General features: G+C 30.9%; 3 protein-coding genes across 3 annotated transcripts; all 3 read right to left on the bottom strand.

The window, feature by feature from the left end:
• Positions 1 to 310: 310 nt before the first annotated feature.
• On the bottom strand, positions 311 to 1,237 carry LOC114187505 (pathogenesis-related protein PR-4-like). The gene is made up of 2 exons (XM_028075767.1): positions 864 to 1,237; positions 311 to 609 (listed from the first exon to the last, which is right to left on the bottom strand). Exons 1-2 carry the CDS (start codon positions 1,149 to 1,151, stop codon positions 439 to 441), a joined length of 459 nt encoding a protein of 152 aa, XP_027931568.1. The 5' UTR covers positions 1,152 to 1,237; the 3' UTR covers positions 311 to 438.
• A 1,749-nt stretch (positions 1,238 to 2,986) lies between these two features.
• On the bottom strand, positions 2,987 to 3,893 carry LOC114187208 (pathogenesis-related protein PR-4-like). Its single transcript, XM_028075389.1, has 2 exons — positions 3,452 to 3,893; positions 2,987 to 3,362 (listed from the first exon to the last, which is right to left on the bottom strand). Exons 1-2 carry the CDS (start codon positions 3,854 to 3,856, stop codon positions 3,159 to 3,161), a joined length of 609 nt encoding a protein of 202 aa, XP_027931190.1. The 5' UTR covers positions 3,857 to 3,893; the 3' UTR covers positions 2,987 to 3,158.
• Positions 3,894 to 10,310: 6,417 nt separating this feature from the next.
• LOC114188000 (auxin-responsive protein IAA16-like) lies at positions 10,311 to 12,851 on the bottom strand. The gene is made up of 4 exons (XM_028076474.1): positions 12,329 to 12,851; positions 10,954 to 11,367; positions 10,770 to 10,831; positions 10,311 to 10,682 (listed from the first exon to the last, which is right to left on the bottom strand). Exons 1-4 carry the CDS (start codon positions 12,664 to 12,666, stop codon positions 10,645 to 10,647), a joined length of 852 nt encoding a protein of 283 aa, XP_027932275.1. The 5' UTR covers positions 12,667 to 12,851; the 3' UTR covers positions 10,311 to 10,644.
• Positions 12,852 to 13,181: the final 330 nt, after the last annotated feature.

Here is a 13,181-nt window from a genome sequence, read left to right as displayed (position 1 = left end):
ATATAGAATAACTAAATACGAGTCCCATCTATTGACTTTTATCGTATTGTATTTTTTAGTCATGTTTCTTTCAAAGAAAAAAAAATGAATTTTGATTTAAAAGACTCATTTAGATCCCAACCCAACTCATAAATAACTCCGGAAAAACCCAATTCCCTTGGATGTACGCTACTAAAGCATACTTAGAGTGACCGCATTAGACACGCAACAAACAAAGACAAACAAAACGGACAACACAACCATTTTGTACATTACATTACATAAAATCAATGCTAATCTAAATAATTACTCCTTTCAAATCCAGAACAGGTTTTTATAATGGCATCCCTTTATTTATTTTATTATCGTTATCAGAAATAACGCACTTCTACATGATTCTTTATTGAGTTTAGTGTGACCGAGTAGAACATACATAAGGTAATTAACTATAAGAAGCGCTCAGTCACCACAGTCCACAAAGTCGTAGTTAACAATGAGATGACCTTGAGCATAGCCATTCCCATCTGTGTCTATCTTCTGGAATGGAGTAATATCCAAATCCAATCCCCCGTTCGCGCACTTGTCAACAATTCTCACCGTTATCTGAGCATTTGTTCTTGTGTTTGTCACCTGCAATAAAACATTGTTAGTATTTTGTTAGTGAAAAACTTGAACTCACAATATTTTTCGGTCTCAGAATCCATCAAATCAACCTTATATCTTCCTAGTATTAACGAAAGTAAGTTGAATCTATAATCTCTCTCGATCTCTGTTTCAAGTTTATCGTTAAAACAACCTTAAATATCCTGTCCCACTTACACGTCTATGATACCAGACTCTAGTTTTTTTAAGGAAGAAAGTTGGAGAAGTTGAGAAAAACGTACCCTCAAGCACCTGCCACAAGCTTGTTCAGCCTGAGGGCCAGAGGGTCCACAGAAAGCAGTCCAAGGATATTTGCTGCGCCATGCGAAGGATTTGTCAGCATCATAAGTGGAGCAATAAGCACTCACTGCGCGTAAGTCCCAGTTATGCTGCTCAGGTTGGTACAAATGATACGTAGATCTCACATTGCTCGCGCTCTGAGCTGAGACCAAACCCACAACACAAACCACAAACACCACAAACACCACAAACACACTTACTTTTCCCATTCTTCTTCTTCTTCTCTGCATTTCATCGAATCGCTTCTCCTCCTCTTATAGCGACTCTCTAGGATCACGAAATTATTAAAATGCCCTCTCTTTGTTTGAAAAGTATGATAGAGATAATGCACGTTGGGTTGCCTCAGACGCTGGACACATAGCTTGTGGTGACCAACGTCTTGCTTCTTCACAGAAAATTCAAAGTCTTCCACTCCCAAACTAACGTTGTTTGTTGAAAATTCTGTCGCAGACATGTCGTTCTAATTAGACTCGCAGAAAGAACAAATATGTTAACTCCTTTAAATTTTTTGGCTATTTCAAGTGAGATTTTTAATATAACCAATGTAGTATGGGAATTGAGAAAATGAATGTTATCATAAATCTAAATGATTTTAATATCATGTTCAAAAATGAATTTAAGCATAATTCATTTTCACAAAATAAATTACTAAGAAAAAATTACCTTTTTTATATATTATGAATTGATTTTTATTTTGAATAAAATAAATATAATTCACCTCGGTCAGAAACATGAATGTGAATGTGATAGGTTTTGTTATCAATATTAATAAAATATACAACTATTTATAAATGAACGATATAATATAAAAAATGGTATATATCTTATTTTATTTAATTTTTACAGTTAATACATATATTTATAAAGATATGTATATATCTTATTTTATTTGATTTTTACAGTTAATACATATATTTATAAAGATGCGCAGCATGAAAAATGAAATACTAACCATATGTTTATAATTAAAGTGCTTTAACAAATTGGGAAATATTATTCTGGATTTGAACTAAAATTTGATTTCATCTTTTATTGAAAAAATGCTGTTGTTTTTTTCCTGCATGTAGTCTTAAAGATGGAAACGTAATGTTAATTTGTTTGCCTCCGAAAATTTCGCAACCAAATGCGGCCAAAAACAAAATTTTCGAATTCATCCACTTCTTCCACCAATTTATAATTAATGTCGTTTATACGATGTGTTGTCTTACTTTTCGTTGTCTTTGTTCCGGTAGAACTTTCTTACAGCTAGGTTTCCATTGTTCAGACGTTTCTTTCTATTCTAGAATTTTTCTTGTGTCTTTGTTTCTCATTTCTGGTTTAGGTCGGTTTACTCTTCATTTTTCTAGTTCATAAATTTGTTGATTACTTTGTATAAAATTCTGAAAATAAAGTTTTGTAATATTTGATGATATAATATTTAATAACATGATGATATCATATTTATTAAGTTTTGTGCTTCGAGTTAAATATAAAAGTTTGATAACAATAACATAATAGTTTTTAAATAACATAATTAGATATAATATTTACTCATCACGACGCTTAAAACATAAGCTTTATCAGATATGCTAAAATAATATATAATTTAGAATGATTTAACAATTGTGTAATGTTAATCCTCACACATGCCGAATACATCAACATTCATAAATCCATCACAAATAAAATTAATTTCTAATTAAATGGGACGATATATATAGAGAGAGACTTATCATCTAATATAATAAAAAAATCTCTAATTAAATTATAACAAATTTTCATCTTTCTATTAAAGTCAATCTAACTTAGTTGGATTAATTAATTAAGAATTACTCTTCATCAACTTGAGTCGTCATCAATTTTGAATTTGTTTAAAACTAATAAAACAATAATCATATAATTATTATTCCGATTATCAATATTAACATTATTTAATAAAATCTTAGTTAAATTAAATAAATATCCAACCTCAATTAATTTCATTAACTTGGATTTGGCATCAAAGTCCGAGTGGGTTAGCGTCGTTATCATTTAAGAAATTAACAACCTACCCTAAGTCAATGAATTACTTATCCATTACGTAAAGTAAGTAACCAATAACTCTTCTTCTTCTTTTTCTTGATGTGGGACTTTCAAGAATCCATAAAACCAAGATACAGTTTTGAACTACTTTCTGCGTCACTCACTGTGTCCGCAGCAGTATCATAACATTTATTGAAGTAGAAACTAAGAAAGTTCAACATGAAACTCTGCTACATTCACTTAGGAGTATCGAGGACGAGGTTAAGGTTGTTGTCCCCACAATCCACAAACTCATAGTTAACAATCAAATGTCCACGTTGGTACCCTTGTCCATCAGTGTCCAAACGGTTGAACACTCCCACGTCCAAATCCAACCCTCCATTGCTGCATTGATCAACAATCCTCACCGTTGTCTGCGATCCCGTTCCAGTGTTCGTCACCTGCAACATCACACAAAACATTCACTTCTTCTGCATTAAACGAACCCAAACCCAGAAAAAATAACCGATCAAATCAAATTTCTCGTTACCCGCAGGCACTTTCCACAAGAGTCTCTGCCGGTGGGTCCAACGGGGCCACAGAAAGCCGTCCACCCATATTTGCTGCGCCAAGCGTAGGATTTTCCGGCATCCCAAGTCGAGCAATAAGCGCTCACGGCGTTCAGGTCCCACCCGTGTAACTCCGGTTGGTAGTAATGATACGTGGCACGGACATTCGACGCGCTTCCACCGCCGCTACCACCGCCGCCCCAGCAGTTGCTCTGGCAGTTCTGGGAGGGTGAACAGTATTCTTCGGTGTTGCCGCACCACCCGTATTGGCTGCAGCAGAGGTTGCCGGAACATGTTCTCCCACCGGCTTGTCGACCGCATTGTTGGGCGGTGGCCGTCACAATCAGACACAACAATAGCACGATGGCTACTCCAGCTTTTCCCATCTCTCTCTAACTTTAAATTCACGTTTTTTATTTTCGCACTTTCGCTGCTATTTATATAGATAATTGATGCAGACATAGCCATGTTTGTCCGCTGCATGCATCACCCTTCATTTATGTCACGACACGATACGTAGCAACTCTCACGTGACCGGCGGCTACACGTGGCTCTGTTTTAGAGAGGTCAGGTAAGATGAGATAAGAGGCGGCTAAAGGTTGAGTTTGAGAATTGGTCAACTGATAGTTTCATGAGTTAACTGAGACTTTTTTTTTTTAAATAATGTAAGTAACACATTTTTTTCTTACAAATTTGATAAATTATTTATTTCGTGTAAAAAAATATTATTTTATTATTTTATTTTAGTTAAAAGTTAAAAGTTTAATCTATTTTAACTTTATTTAAGGAAATTTGTCAACTTTACTAAAAAATAATTTTCTTTTTTTAAAATACTTACAAATTAAACTAATTTTTTATTGCATTTATAAAAGTTTTTTTTTCATTTTTTTTTCAATCTAGATCCGACGGCTATCTAATACTTCTCTAGTTCCGTTCTTATCTATTTAATTCATATGTATCAAAAAACCATTGCCAGCCTTTGAAAATTACAAGGTCAGTTTATGTTAGCACCCAACTCATCCCTGTTCATTGAATTTAGTTCTAAAAGATAAAGCGATCACTTATTTTTCAATCGCACGACTTGAATTTTAATTTTGAAAACCTAGAACAATAAATATAAAAATTCACGAATTATTTTATTCAACTAATTTTCCTGTTAACGAGAACACAACATACTATAATTAGGACCCTTTTTACTAGTTTAATTATGTTTTGAATACCAAATAATTTTTGAGAATTTTTGAGAATTTTTGATTAAACTTTTAATAAATTTTTGTGGTTGATCCGTCTTTAAAATTTTGATTGAGTGTTAGAGTTAAATGATGTTGTTAACTTTATGATATGATAGTTATCTTGTATTGTCACTTTTTTTAATGTCCTCACAACATATTTTCTTACAAAAAATAATGATGATGAGTTCCTGTCCAAATATTTACTGTATTTATCCTTTTTTTTAACTTAAGTAAAATTATAAAATTACAGATAAGAAATTAAAATATATATAAAAATATAAAATATAAAATTTGTAATTACAAAATTATGAAATTATGAAATAAAAAATTATAAAAATTTTTGAAAAATATAAAATTACAAAAATTAACGAATTACAAAATTATAAAAACATATAATTTTATTATTACGAAATTATAAGATATATAAATATAAAATCATTAAATTATAAAATTACAAAATTACAAAATTAAAAATTGTGAAATTGTGAAAATACAAAATTATCAAATTGTGAAATTATGAAAATACAAAATTATCAAATTGTAAATTTTTTAATTTTGATTATTTGTAATTTTATAATTTTATAGTTATATATTTAATACTTTTGTAATTTATATTTTGAAATTTATAATTTATATGAAATTTAAAAATTATTTTCGTTAAATGCAGTAAATATTTGGAAAATATGTCATCATCACAATTTTTTGTAACAAAATATTATGTGACGACATTTAAGGAGAGTGACGGTGCAAAATAACTGTCACAACACAATATCAATAGAAACATTTGACTATAAAAATTCAATTGAAAAGTTTTAAAATATGAAAGCTCAATAGATCACAAAAATTTATTAGAGACTGAGTTAACAATTCTCAAATTTATCATACTCAAACCATAATTAAACAATTAAACCTAATCATTGTAATCACATGCTCTAATGTGATAATATTTCATTATTACCTTTATTTATCGGTATATAAGTTAAAGTTAAAAAATAATGGATTTTTTCTTTGAGGTAGGAATGTCAAAACGGTTGAGCCTAATCCATTTGAGTCCGACCCATTTTTGGATTGCTAATAGGCGGGCTCACGGATTAGTAGGTTGAGAATAGAGATGGTAAATAAATCCGTCTCCGTGGGTATTGCTCGAACCCGTTCCCGTTTTGACGGGGAAACCCCGCATTGACCGGGTATGTATATGGGTATGGGAAATCCCCGATTTTTTCAATTGGGTATGGGAATGGGGATGGGGATAAATATATTCCCGCCATAATAATCGTCCCTGCCATATCTACATCCTCATTTAAATTATTAAAATATTCACAATTAATTAAGTAACCATATATATATATATATATATATATTCTTTCTATTTTTTATTTCTTCTAAATATTTGGTTTGTGACGAAACTCATTCGTATCTCCAATATATATTTTTATCTTATCATAACATTTATGTAATTATGTTAAAATGATGTATGTCAATTAAAAAAACATTATGTCTAACATTTGAATATTTCTATTATTTTTTAATATTTTTATTTATTGCATATTTTCTTTTCACATGAGAATGTTTACTACTCTCAATTTAAGTGTTTAATAACATAAACATTTCATTTACTAGGTAATATAAAAAAAAATCTTTACTTATTATTAATAATTTTTGTTTCATTTGAAGAACTCTTTCATTTCGTTAAAATAATTTTTGTTATTTCTCAACCATTGAGTATATATGTTGATATTTGAAAAGTTTTCTTAGATATCTAAGATATTTTTCGTCTTATCATACCCTTAATTATACATTTGTTTTTCTTTGTGCAATTCCTTTCGATAGTCTCCAAAAATTGTTTATAAGACACACATTTATTAATTTTTTAATATTTTTATTTTTGTTTATTTTCATCATGTAGAATACTATTTCGATAAATTTTATCTAATTATTTTTTATTTTCAAACTCATTACAATCATACTTTAATTTTTTTCACTATAATTGTATAAATAATTTGTATTTACTACAATATAAAAAACTAATGTAATTGCCATGAATATTCTTTTATCACCATCCAACATAAATTGGAGTTTAAAATATACGAGATCTATCATAAAATTTTATTATGTTTATTATTTGTTCTTTGCGTCATTTTTTTTTATCAACCATTGAATATATATGTTGATATTTGAAAAGTTTTCTTAGATCTCTGAGATATTTTTTATCTTATCATACCCTTAATTATATATTTGTTTTCTTTTGTGTGATTCCTTCCAATAGTCTCCAAATTGTTTATAAGACACACATTTATTAATTTTTTAATATTTTTATTTTTTGTTTATTTTCATCATGTAGAATACTATTTTGATAAATTTTATCTAATTATTTTTTATTTTAACTCATTACAATCATACTTTAATTTTTTTTCATTATAATTGTATAAATAATTTTTATTTACTACAATATAAATATTTAATGTAATTGCCATGAATATTTTTTTACTACCATCCAACATATATTGTGGTTCAAAAGATACAAGATCTATATTAAAATTTTATTATTATATTTATTATTTGTTCTTTGCGTCATTTTAATCAAGTGATGTACTATAACTTTTATTAGTGTATAAAAAATATATTCATTATAATTTAAAAAATTGAAGTAAACAAACATTTAAAATATATTTTAATTTAAATATTTTTTCTTTTTATATTTTTTTAAAAATATTTTTTTCCTTTTATATTTTTTTAAAATATTTTTAAAATTTATCAACTAGGTTTCATTAATGTTTGCAAATTTAATAGATGTTTTGATTCTCATGAAATTTTATTTGGTATTCTAATCTAAAATGTAAACAATTATAATTTATTTCAAAGTATTTGATATCGAGGAAACAACCATACTCCTAATATTGAATATTTGATAATGTTATGTTTTCTTTACTGTAATTTTTTATTATCTTATAAAAATTAATTAAAATTAACATTAAAGTAGTAAGAAAACGGGTACAGGTATGGGTACGAGATTATACCCGTTACCAGGTGGGGATGGGGATGAGACAAAAGTTTAATACCCGTTGGGTTTGGGTATGGGGATGGCGATGAATTTTTTTTATGGGGATGGGTATGGGATAGTGAAATCCGTCTCCGTCCCGTCTCGTTGTCATCCCTAGTTGAAAAGTTAGACCTGTCCTGTCAATTGGTGGGTTGGCGAGCTGTCTAGCCTCTTCCTTTTTTTTTTTTTTTGTCATTTACTGAATTAAAAAAAAAAAAGAGTGAAATGCAACTTCGAATCGATAAAAGAGCTTGAGACTTCTTCAACAAGGATGGGAATAATTAAAACTACAACAAGGATGGGAATAATTAAAACTATTAAAAGTAGTGGAGCTACTCTTATATAATGAATACAAAATGTAAAATTATTGAAAGTAGTGCAATTACGGTTATAAAAGGAATACAAAATGTTACTTTAAATATGGTTTCCTAGATTGGCATAAATATTCACAATGAGATTTAAGGTACTAATACTTCAAGATTGGTTCTCCATCTTCTATACCTCCCATGAAAAGTGCCCCCCACCATATTCCAAATATATATATATATATATATATATATATATATATATATATATATATATATATATATATATATATATATATAATCTTTTTTTAAAACACAATCGGGTTAGCAAGTTTAGCTAAATAATCTAACAAAGTAAATAGCTGTCTAATATTTTTTGTGATTGGTGAGAACTATCAGATTCAACTTATTTTTCAAACATTGCAGCAGGTATGAAGCATTGAAATTAAATTTTTTTTTAAACAAATTGATTTGATATTAATTTTCTTATTTAATTATGAGTGCGTTACAAATTAGATTCATAAATCAAATTAAAATAAGGGTTAATACGTTTTTAGTTCCTGAACTTTGATCCAAAATTGGAATTCGTCCATGAAACTTCAATCTATTTTAGTCCCTAAACTTTAAAAATTAATGAATATAGTCATTTTAACTCAATTAAGTTAACTTTTTTTGAGATGTTGAACATATTTCTCAGTAGATATTGAACCAGGAATGTGTCAAACAATGTAAAAAACTCTAATACTAACATGAAAATCGTTCTACACGTCAAAAAAAATTAACATAATTGGGTTAAAATGACTATATTCATTCATTTCTAAAGTTTAGGGACTAAAATGTATCGAAGTTTCAGACAGGGACGAATTCCAATTTTAGGTCAAAGTTCAGGGACTAAAAACATACTTAACCCTTAAAATAAATAGTATAACATTACTTCATCCAAAAGTTACACCAGTATTTAGTTAACAATGGCATGAGATTGATTATCATAAATCAGTCTGTGCAGGTGTCTTTGTTTAACTTCATGTGTTGTTATTATTGGAATGAATTCTTGCATAGCTTTTTAGTTTTTTTAAAGGTACAAACTTCACTTCTATTTATATGAGAGCCATTTATGTTTTGGAGTATGGTTGGAAGAAAGATTTTCAAAAGTTTTGATCGAAGAATTGAAAAAATATCAAGCAATTGGTTGCTTCGTTCACGGAAGTTATCAAAGATTTTCTCTGGATATCTTGCCCCATCGTTTTGCTTTGAACGTTGCATATTTCTTTTCCACAAGTCATGTGAAATATATATATATATATATATATATATATATATATATATATATATATATATATATATATATATATATATATATATATATTATGATTGTCTTATGTTCTTAAAGATAATGTTAAGAAGCAGTTTCTTTCTTAAATTTTTTTATATTAGTCTCTGTTGAGCATTAAACGTACTATTTTATTATTTTAAAAATATTTTAATGTATTTTAAAATTTTAAAATTAATGAATATTAATTTATTTTAAAGAGACAATAAAGGAACAACAGAAAAAAATTAATAAAAAATTGAAATATCATACGGCTTTCTCTAGTTCACAATTTATCGATATATACATATACTTATTTTTTGGGTTCAATTTTGGTTTGTATTTTTGAAATTTTGTTCTAACCCTTAAATCTCAAAAACCATATCCTTTTGTAAGAAGACTACACAACCTCACAATTTAATTTCACTGTCAGAGAGATTTTCTAAAACAAGTGACGGGTATATAAATTCAGCATTTCTATATCATAAGAGTTACCAGTTTTTAATATGATTTCCTTTCAAATTAAAATTGACACGAAAAATCTCAAGTTAATAACATGAAAATGGGTTGGCGATCGCATTCAGCTTGATTCGCGGGTCAACCCGGCTGAGACTTCAACATGACACTGTTCCACTACTCACTCTTCCTATGTACAGTAACTTGGATTTTCTATAAACTACACTCAACAAAAATATCATTTGAACTACTTTAGAAATTAAAAGCTTTTAAGTGAAATTAAATTACTAAATTTATGGCTTTGGAATTGAAGAGACGTGGAGACAGATACGAGACAGTGAAGTAAGGCCACAGGAAAAAAAAAAAAAAAAAACAGGAACATGTGAAATAAATAGTGGAGCCCTTAACCAAAGGCTCTTGCACCAAGCACATGATCCAATCTGCCCCACCTTATCACTTTCTTCACCAATAAATAAATTAATAACGTATATACGTATGTACAACTGTAAACGTAGAGACAGAGTTATTATTATTAGACAAGAACACCAACGTAGACACAACGGGCCCATATAGACATATTCCATTATTTCTCGTCCCTCAGTTCCAACTATTTTTCTCATATATATATAAAATACACAATACATATACAAGAAAATTATTTCTAAAAAATGGTACCGACACATTATACATAACAACAACTTGCCTCCTATATTAATTAGACAACCCCTTACTCCACAAATTAATTAATTAATTAGCATCAATGCTTCCCATGGATACCATACCAATCACAGCACATTGTTGTGGAACATGGAGTTAATGTACACATTCATCTCTAGCTTCTGTTCCTGCACTTTTCCACTGCTCTCGGTGCTGTCAATTCAAGAATTAATTAATTATGAAAAGATAAGATAAGATTTTCTGTGGTTGTTTTCAAACTTGACTAATAAGATAACTCACCTAGCCCGATTGCCTCAGATCCTTTCATAATACGCAGGCGCTTGCAGGATTCCACGAACATTCTGTGAGATTAATAATGTTTGGTTAGACATATACACAGAGACAGAGACACCGAAACAACAACGTAGTCATGTCCACATGAATTCACAGAGACAGAAACATGGTAAATAAGATAAAGACTCACTCCCAGGGTACATCACCGACGAGCATCCAGTCTCCATCTTTGTCTTCGTAGGTGGGTACGTAATCAGAGCCGTTGAGAAAATCAATCAATTTGGTCTCGTTCATGAAGTCTTTCATGCCTTGGGATCCACACTTGTCAATGGTGAATGAACTGAACATTTTTGCAAGGGAATCCGACAGCTCTTGGTAGCTCTTGTACACCTTCAGATCTACCTTACGAAGATAGGGAGCACCGTCCATGCTCACCTTAACAAAAGCTGCTCCTATGTTTATGTTCCCACTGTTGCTGCTGCTACCTTTTACCCCCTCTTTGATGTTGTTACTGTTACTGTTACTGTTACTACCCTTTTGAACATTGTTGTTAACGATGTTCTTTCTGAATGACCTCACAGGAGGCCAACCCACCACTTGTGCCCTGTAACGAAAATTCACCAGAGTTAAACTGTATCATAAGAATAGCTGCATAATTTGACGGTCAAGGCACGGAAACAATTGTTAAGAGCCGTGTGGTTTGAAACTTTGAGTTTAATAATATAATAATTGGTTGTGTTGGGCACATGCTTTTGGAATTAACATTAATGTTAGGCGATGGGACAGGTGCGTGGACTATCCTTTTCCTTTTTGGCCTTTGCTGGTTTGAGTGAGAAATTGTTGGGTGGTTGAGAAAAGGTAAGATTCCATGTGTCCTGTCTTTTTCCTCTGTCTACCCGACAACGAACCATGCCATCCGCAAAAGCAATCCACCCAAAACCTCCTCCTCCATCACCCCTTACTTTTTCTTGCTTAACATCTCCACGACACTTTCCCTTTCCTCACTAACCTAATTAATTGCATCTTCACTTTCTCACTTTCCACCTTTCATTCCAAGAACCAAAAACCAATCTCCAAACCCTAATTGCTAATTCAATATAACCTAATTTCTCATTATACATGTGTTAAACCAAAAATATCATATCATATCCTCCATTAATCTTCCTTGGAAAATTCTAAACAAGACATTAAGTTACGTAACACAATCACCTCTATTCTCTATCTCGGATTAACTCAACACAATTTCCATCTCAGAGTTAGGCAATAACACGACCTTTTCATTATCTGTCTTACCAGTATTAATAACCACAGTACCAAACGAAATACCTTTTGTATTATTATTTTCCACATGCATTAATTAAGCACAAGCATACAATAATCAAATCAGTAACAAAAAGGAATAAAAAAACTGTTATGTAGCGCGAGAAATCATTCCCAGTAGTAGCATGCAGTAAAAAAATATATAAAACTGTGATTCAATTCAGTTCGGTTCATGTTATTCCAGACCATACAATAATTTTTCATGATTCGAATCAGAGATTGAAGAGGAAGGAGGAGAAACTAACTTTGCAGGTGGCTTTGCTGGGTCCTTGACAGGAGGAGGAGAAGGTGTAGTGATGTTAGCAGCAGCAGCAGCGGAAGCGTTGTTCTCTTTGGCGATTTCAGAAGAGGAAGAGGCGGAGACATTGTTTGAGGTTGAGGAAAGGTTAAGCTTCAAATCCACGCTACCGCTGGTTGTATCGGAAAACCCTCTCTTTCCGGTAAAGGAGCCGCCGGAAGTGTTTCTGATGAGCGTGGACTCGCCGTCGTTTGCACTCAGCGGCAACCCGAGTCGCAACTCGGTTTCTTCGAAATCGATCATCTTGTACTTGTCACGCTCTGCCTCCATAGCACTAGTCATCATTTAACTACTTAATTAAGTAATTAATTAATTAATTCGGATTAACCACGACACGAACAGGTTCGGAGTTCAGAGTTAGTTGGTGTTGGAACAGAGTGCGTTTGATTGGGTGCAGAAACCTAAATACTATGTTTGATGTGTGGGGAGAAGAATTGAATTGAAAGAAAGAGGGAGTGTCTGGAATAAGGTTTTGGTGATATATGATGAGAGTGTGGTGTGTTGCAGGGACATCGGGCGGTGGATATGATCCCACGTGTGAGAGATTCTGATGGTTGGATTTTGCGCTGGTTGTCGGGTGGTGACGTCATGGATGATGTCATAAAAATGGGAATAATTGAGTTTGGTTATACCCTCCTTTCATTTGTTTACAAGGCTCCACAGACACACACACCAATTATTAATCCCAGTTTGCTGAACATGGTAAAGCAGAAAAATATGTGCTGAACACAATCATTCATCATTGTCCTTTTGATCAGTAATATGTTTTTAAACTCTATGTAAGTAAAAGAAGAAAAACA

The sequence above is a fragment of the Vigna unguiculata genome, chromosome 6 (genome assembly GCF_004118075.2).
Source record: "Vigna unguiculata cultivar IT97K-499-35 chromosome 6, ASM411807v1, whole genome shotgun sequence".
NCBI classification, from domain to species: Eukaryota; Viridiplantae; Streptophyta; class Magnoliopsida; order Fabales; family Fabaceae; genus Vigna; species Vigna unguiculata.
The sequence above is the reverse complement of the archived record's forward strand: the minus strand, read 5'-3'. Positions and strand labels throughout refer to the sequence as shown.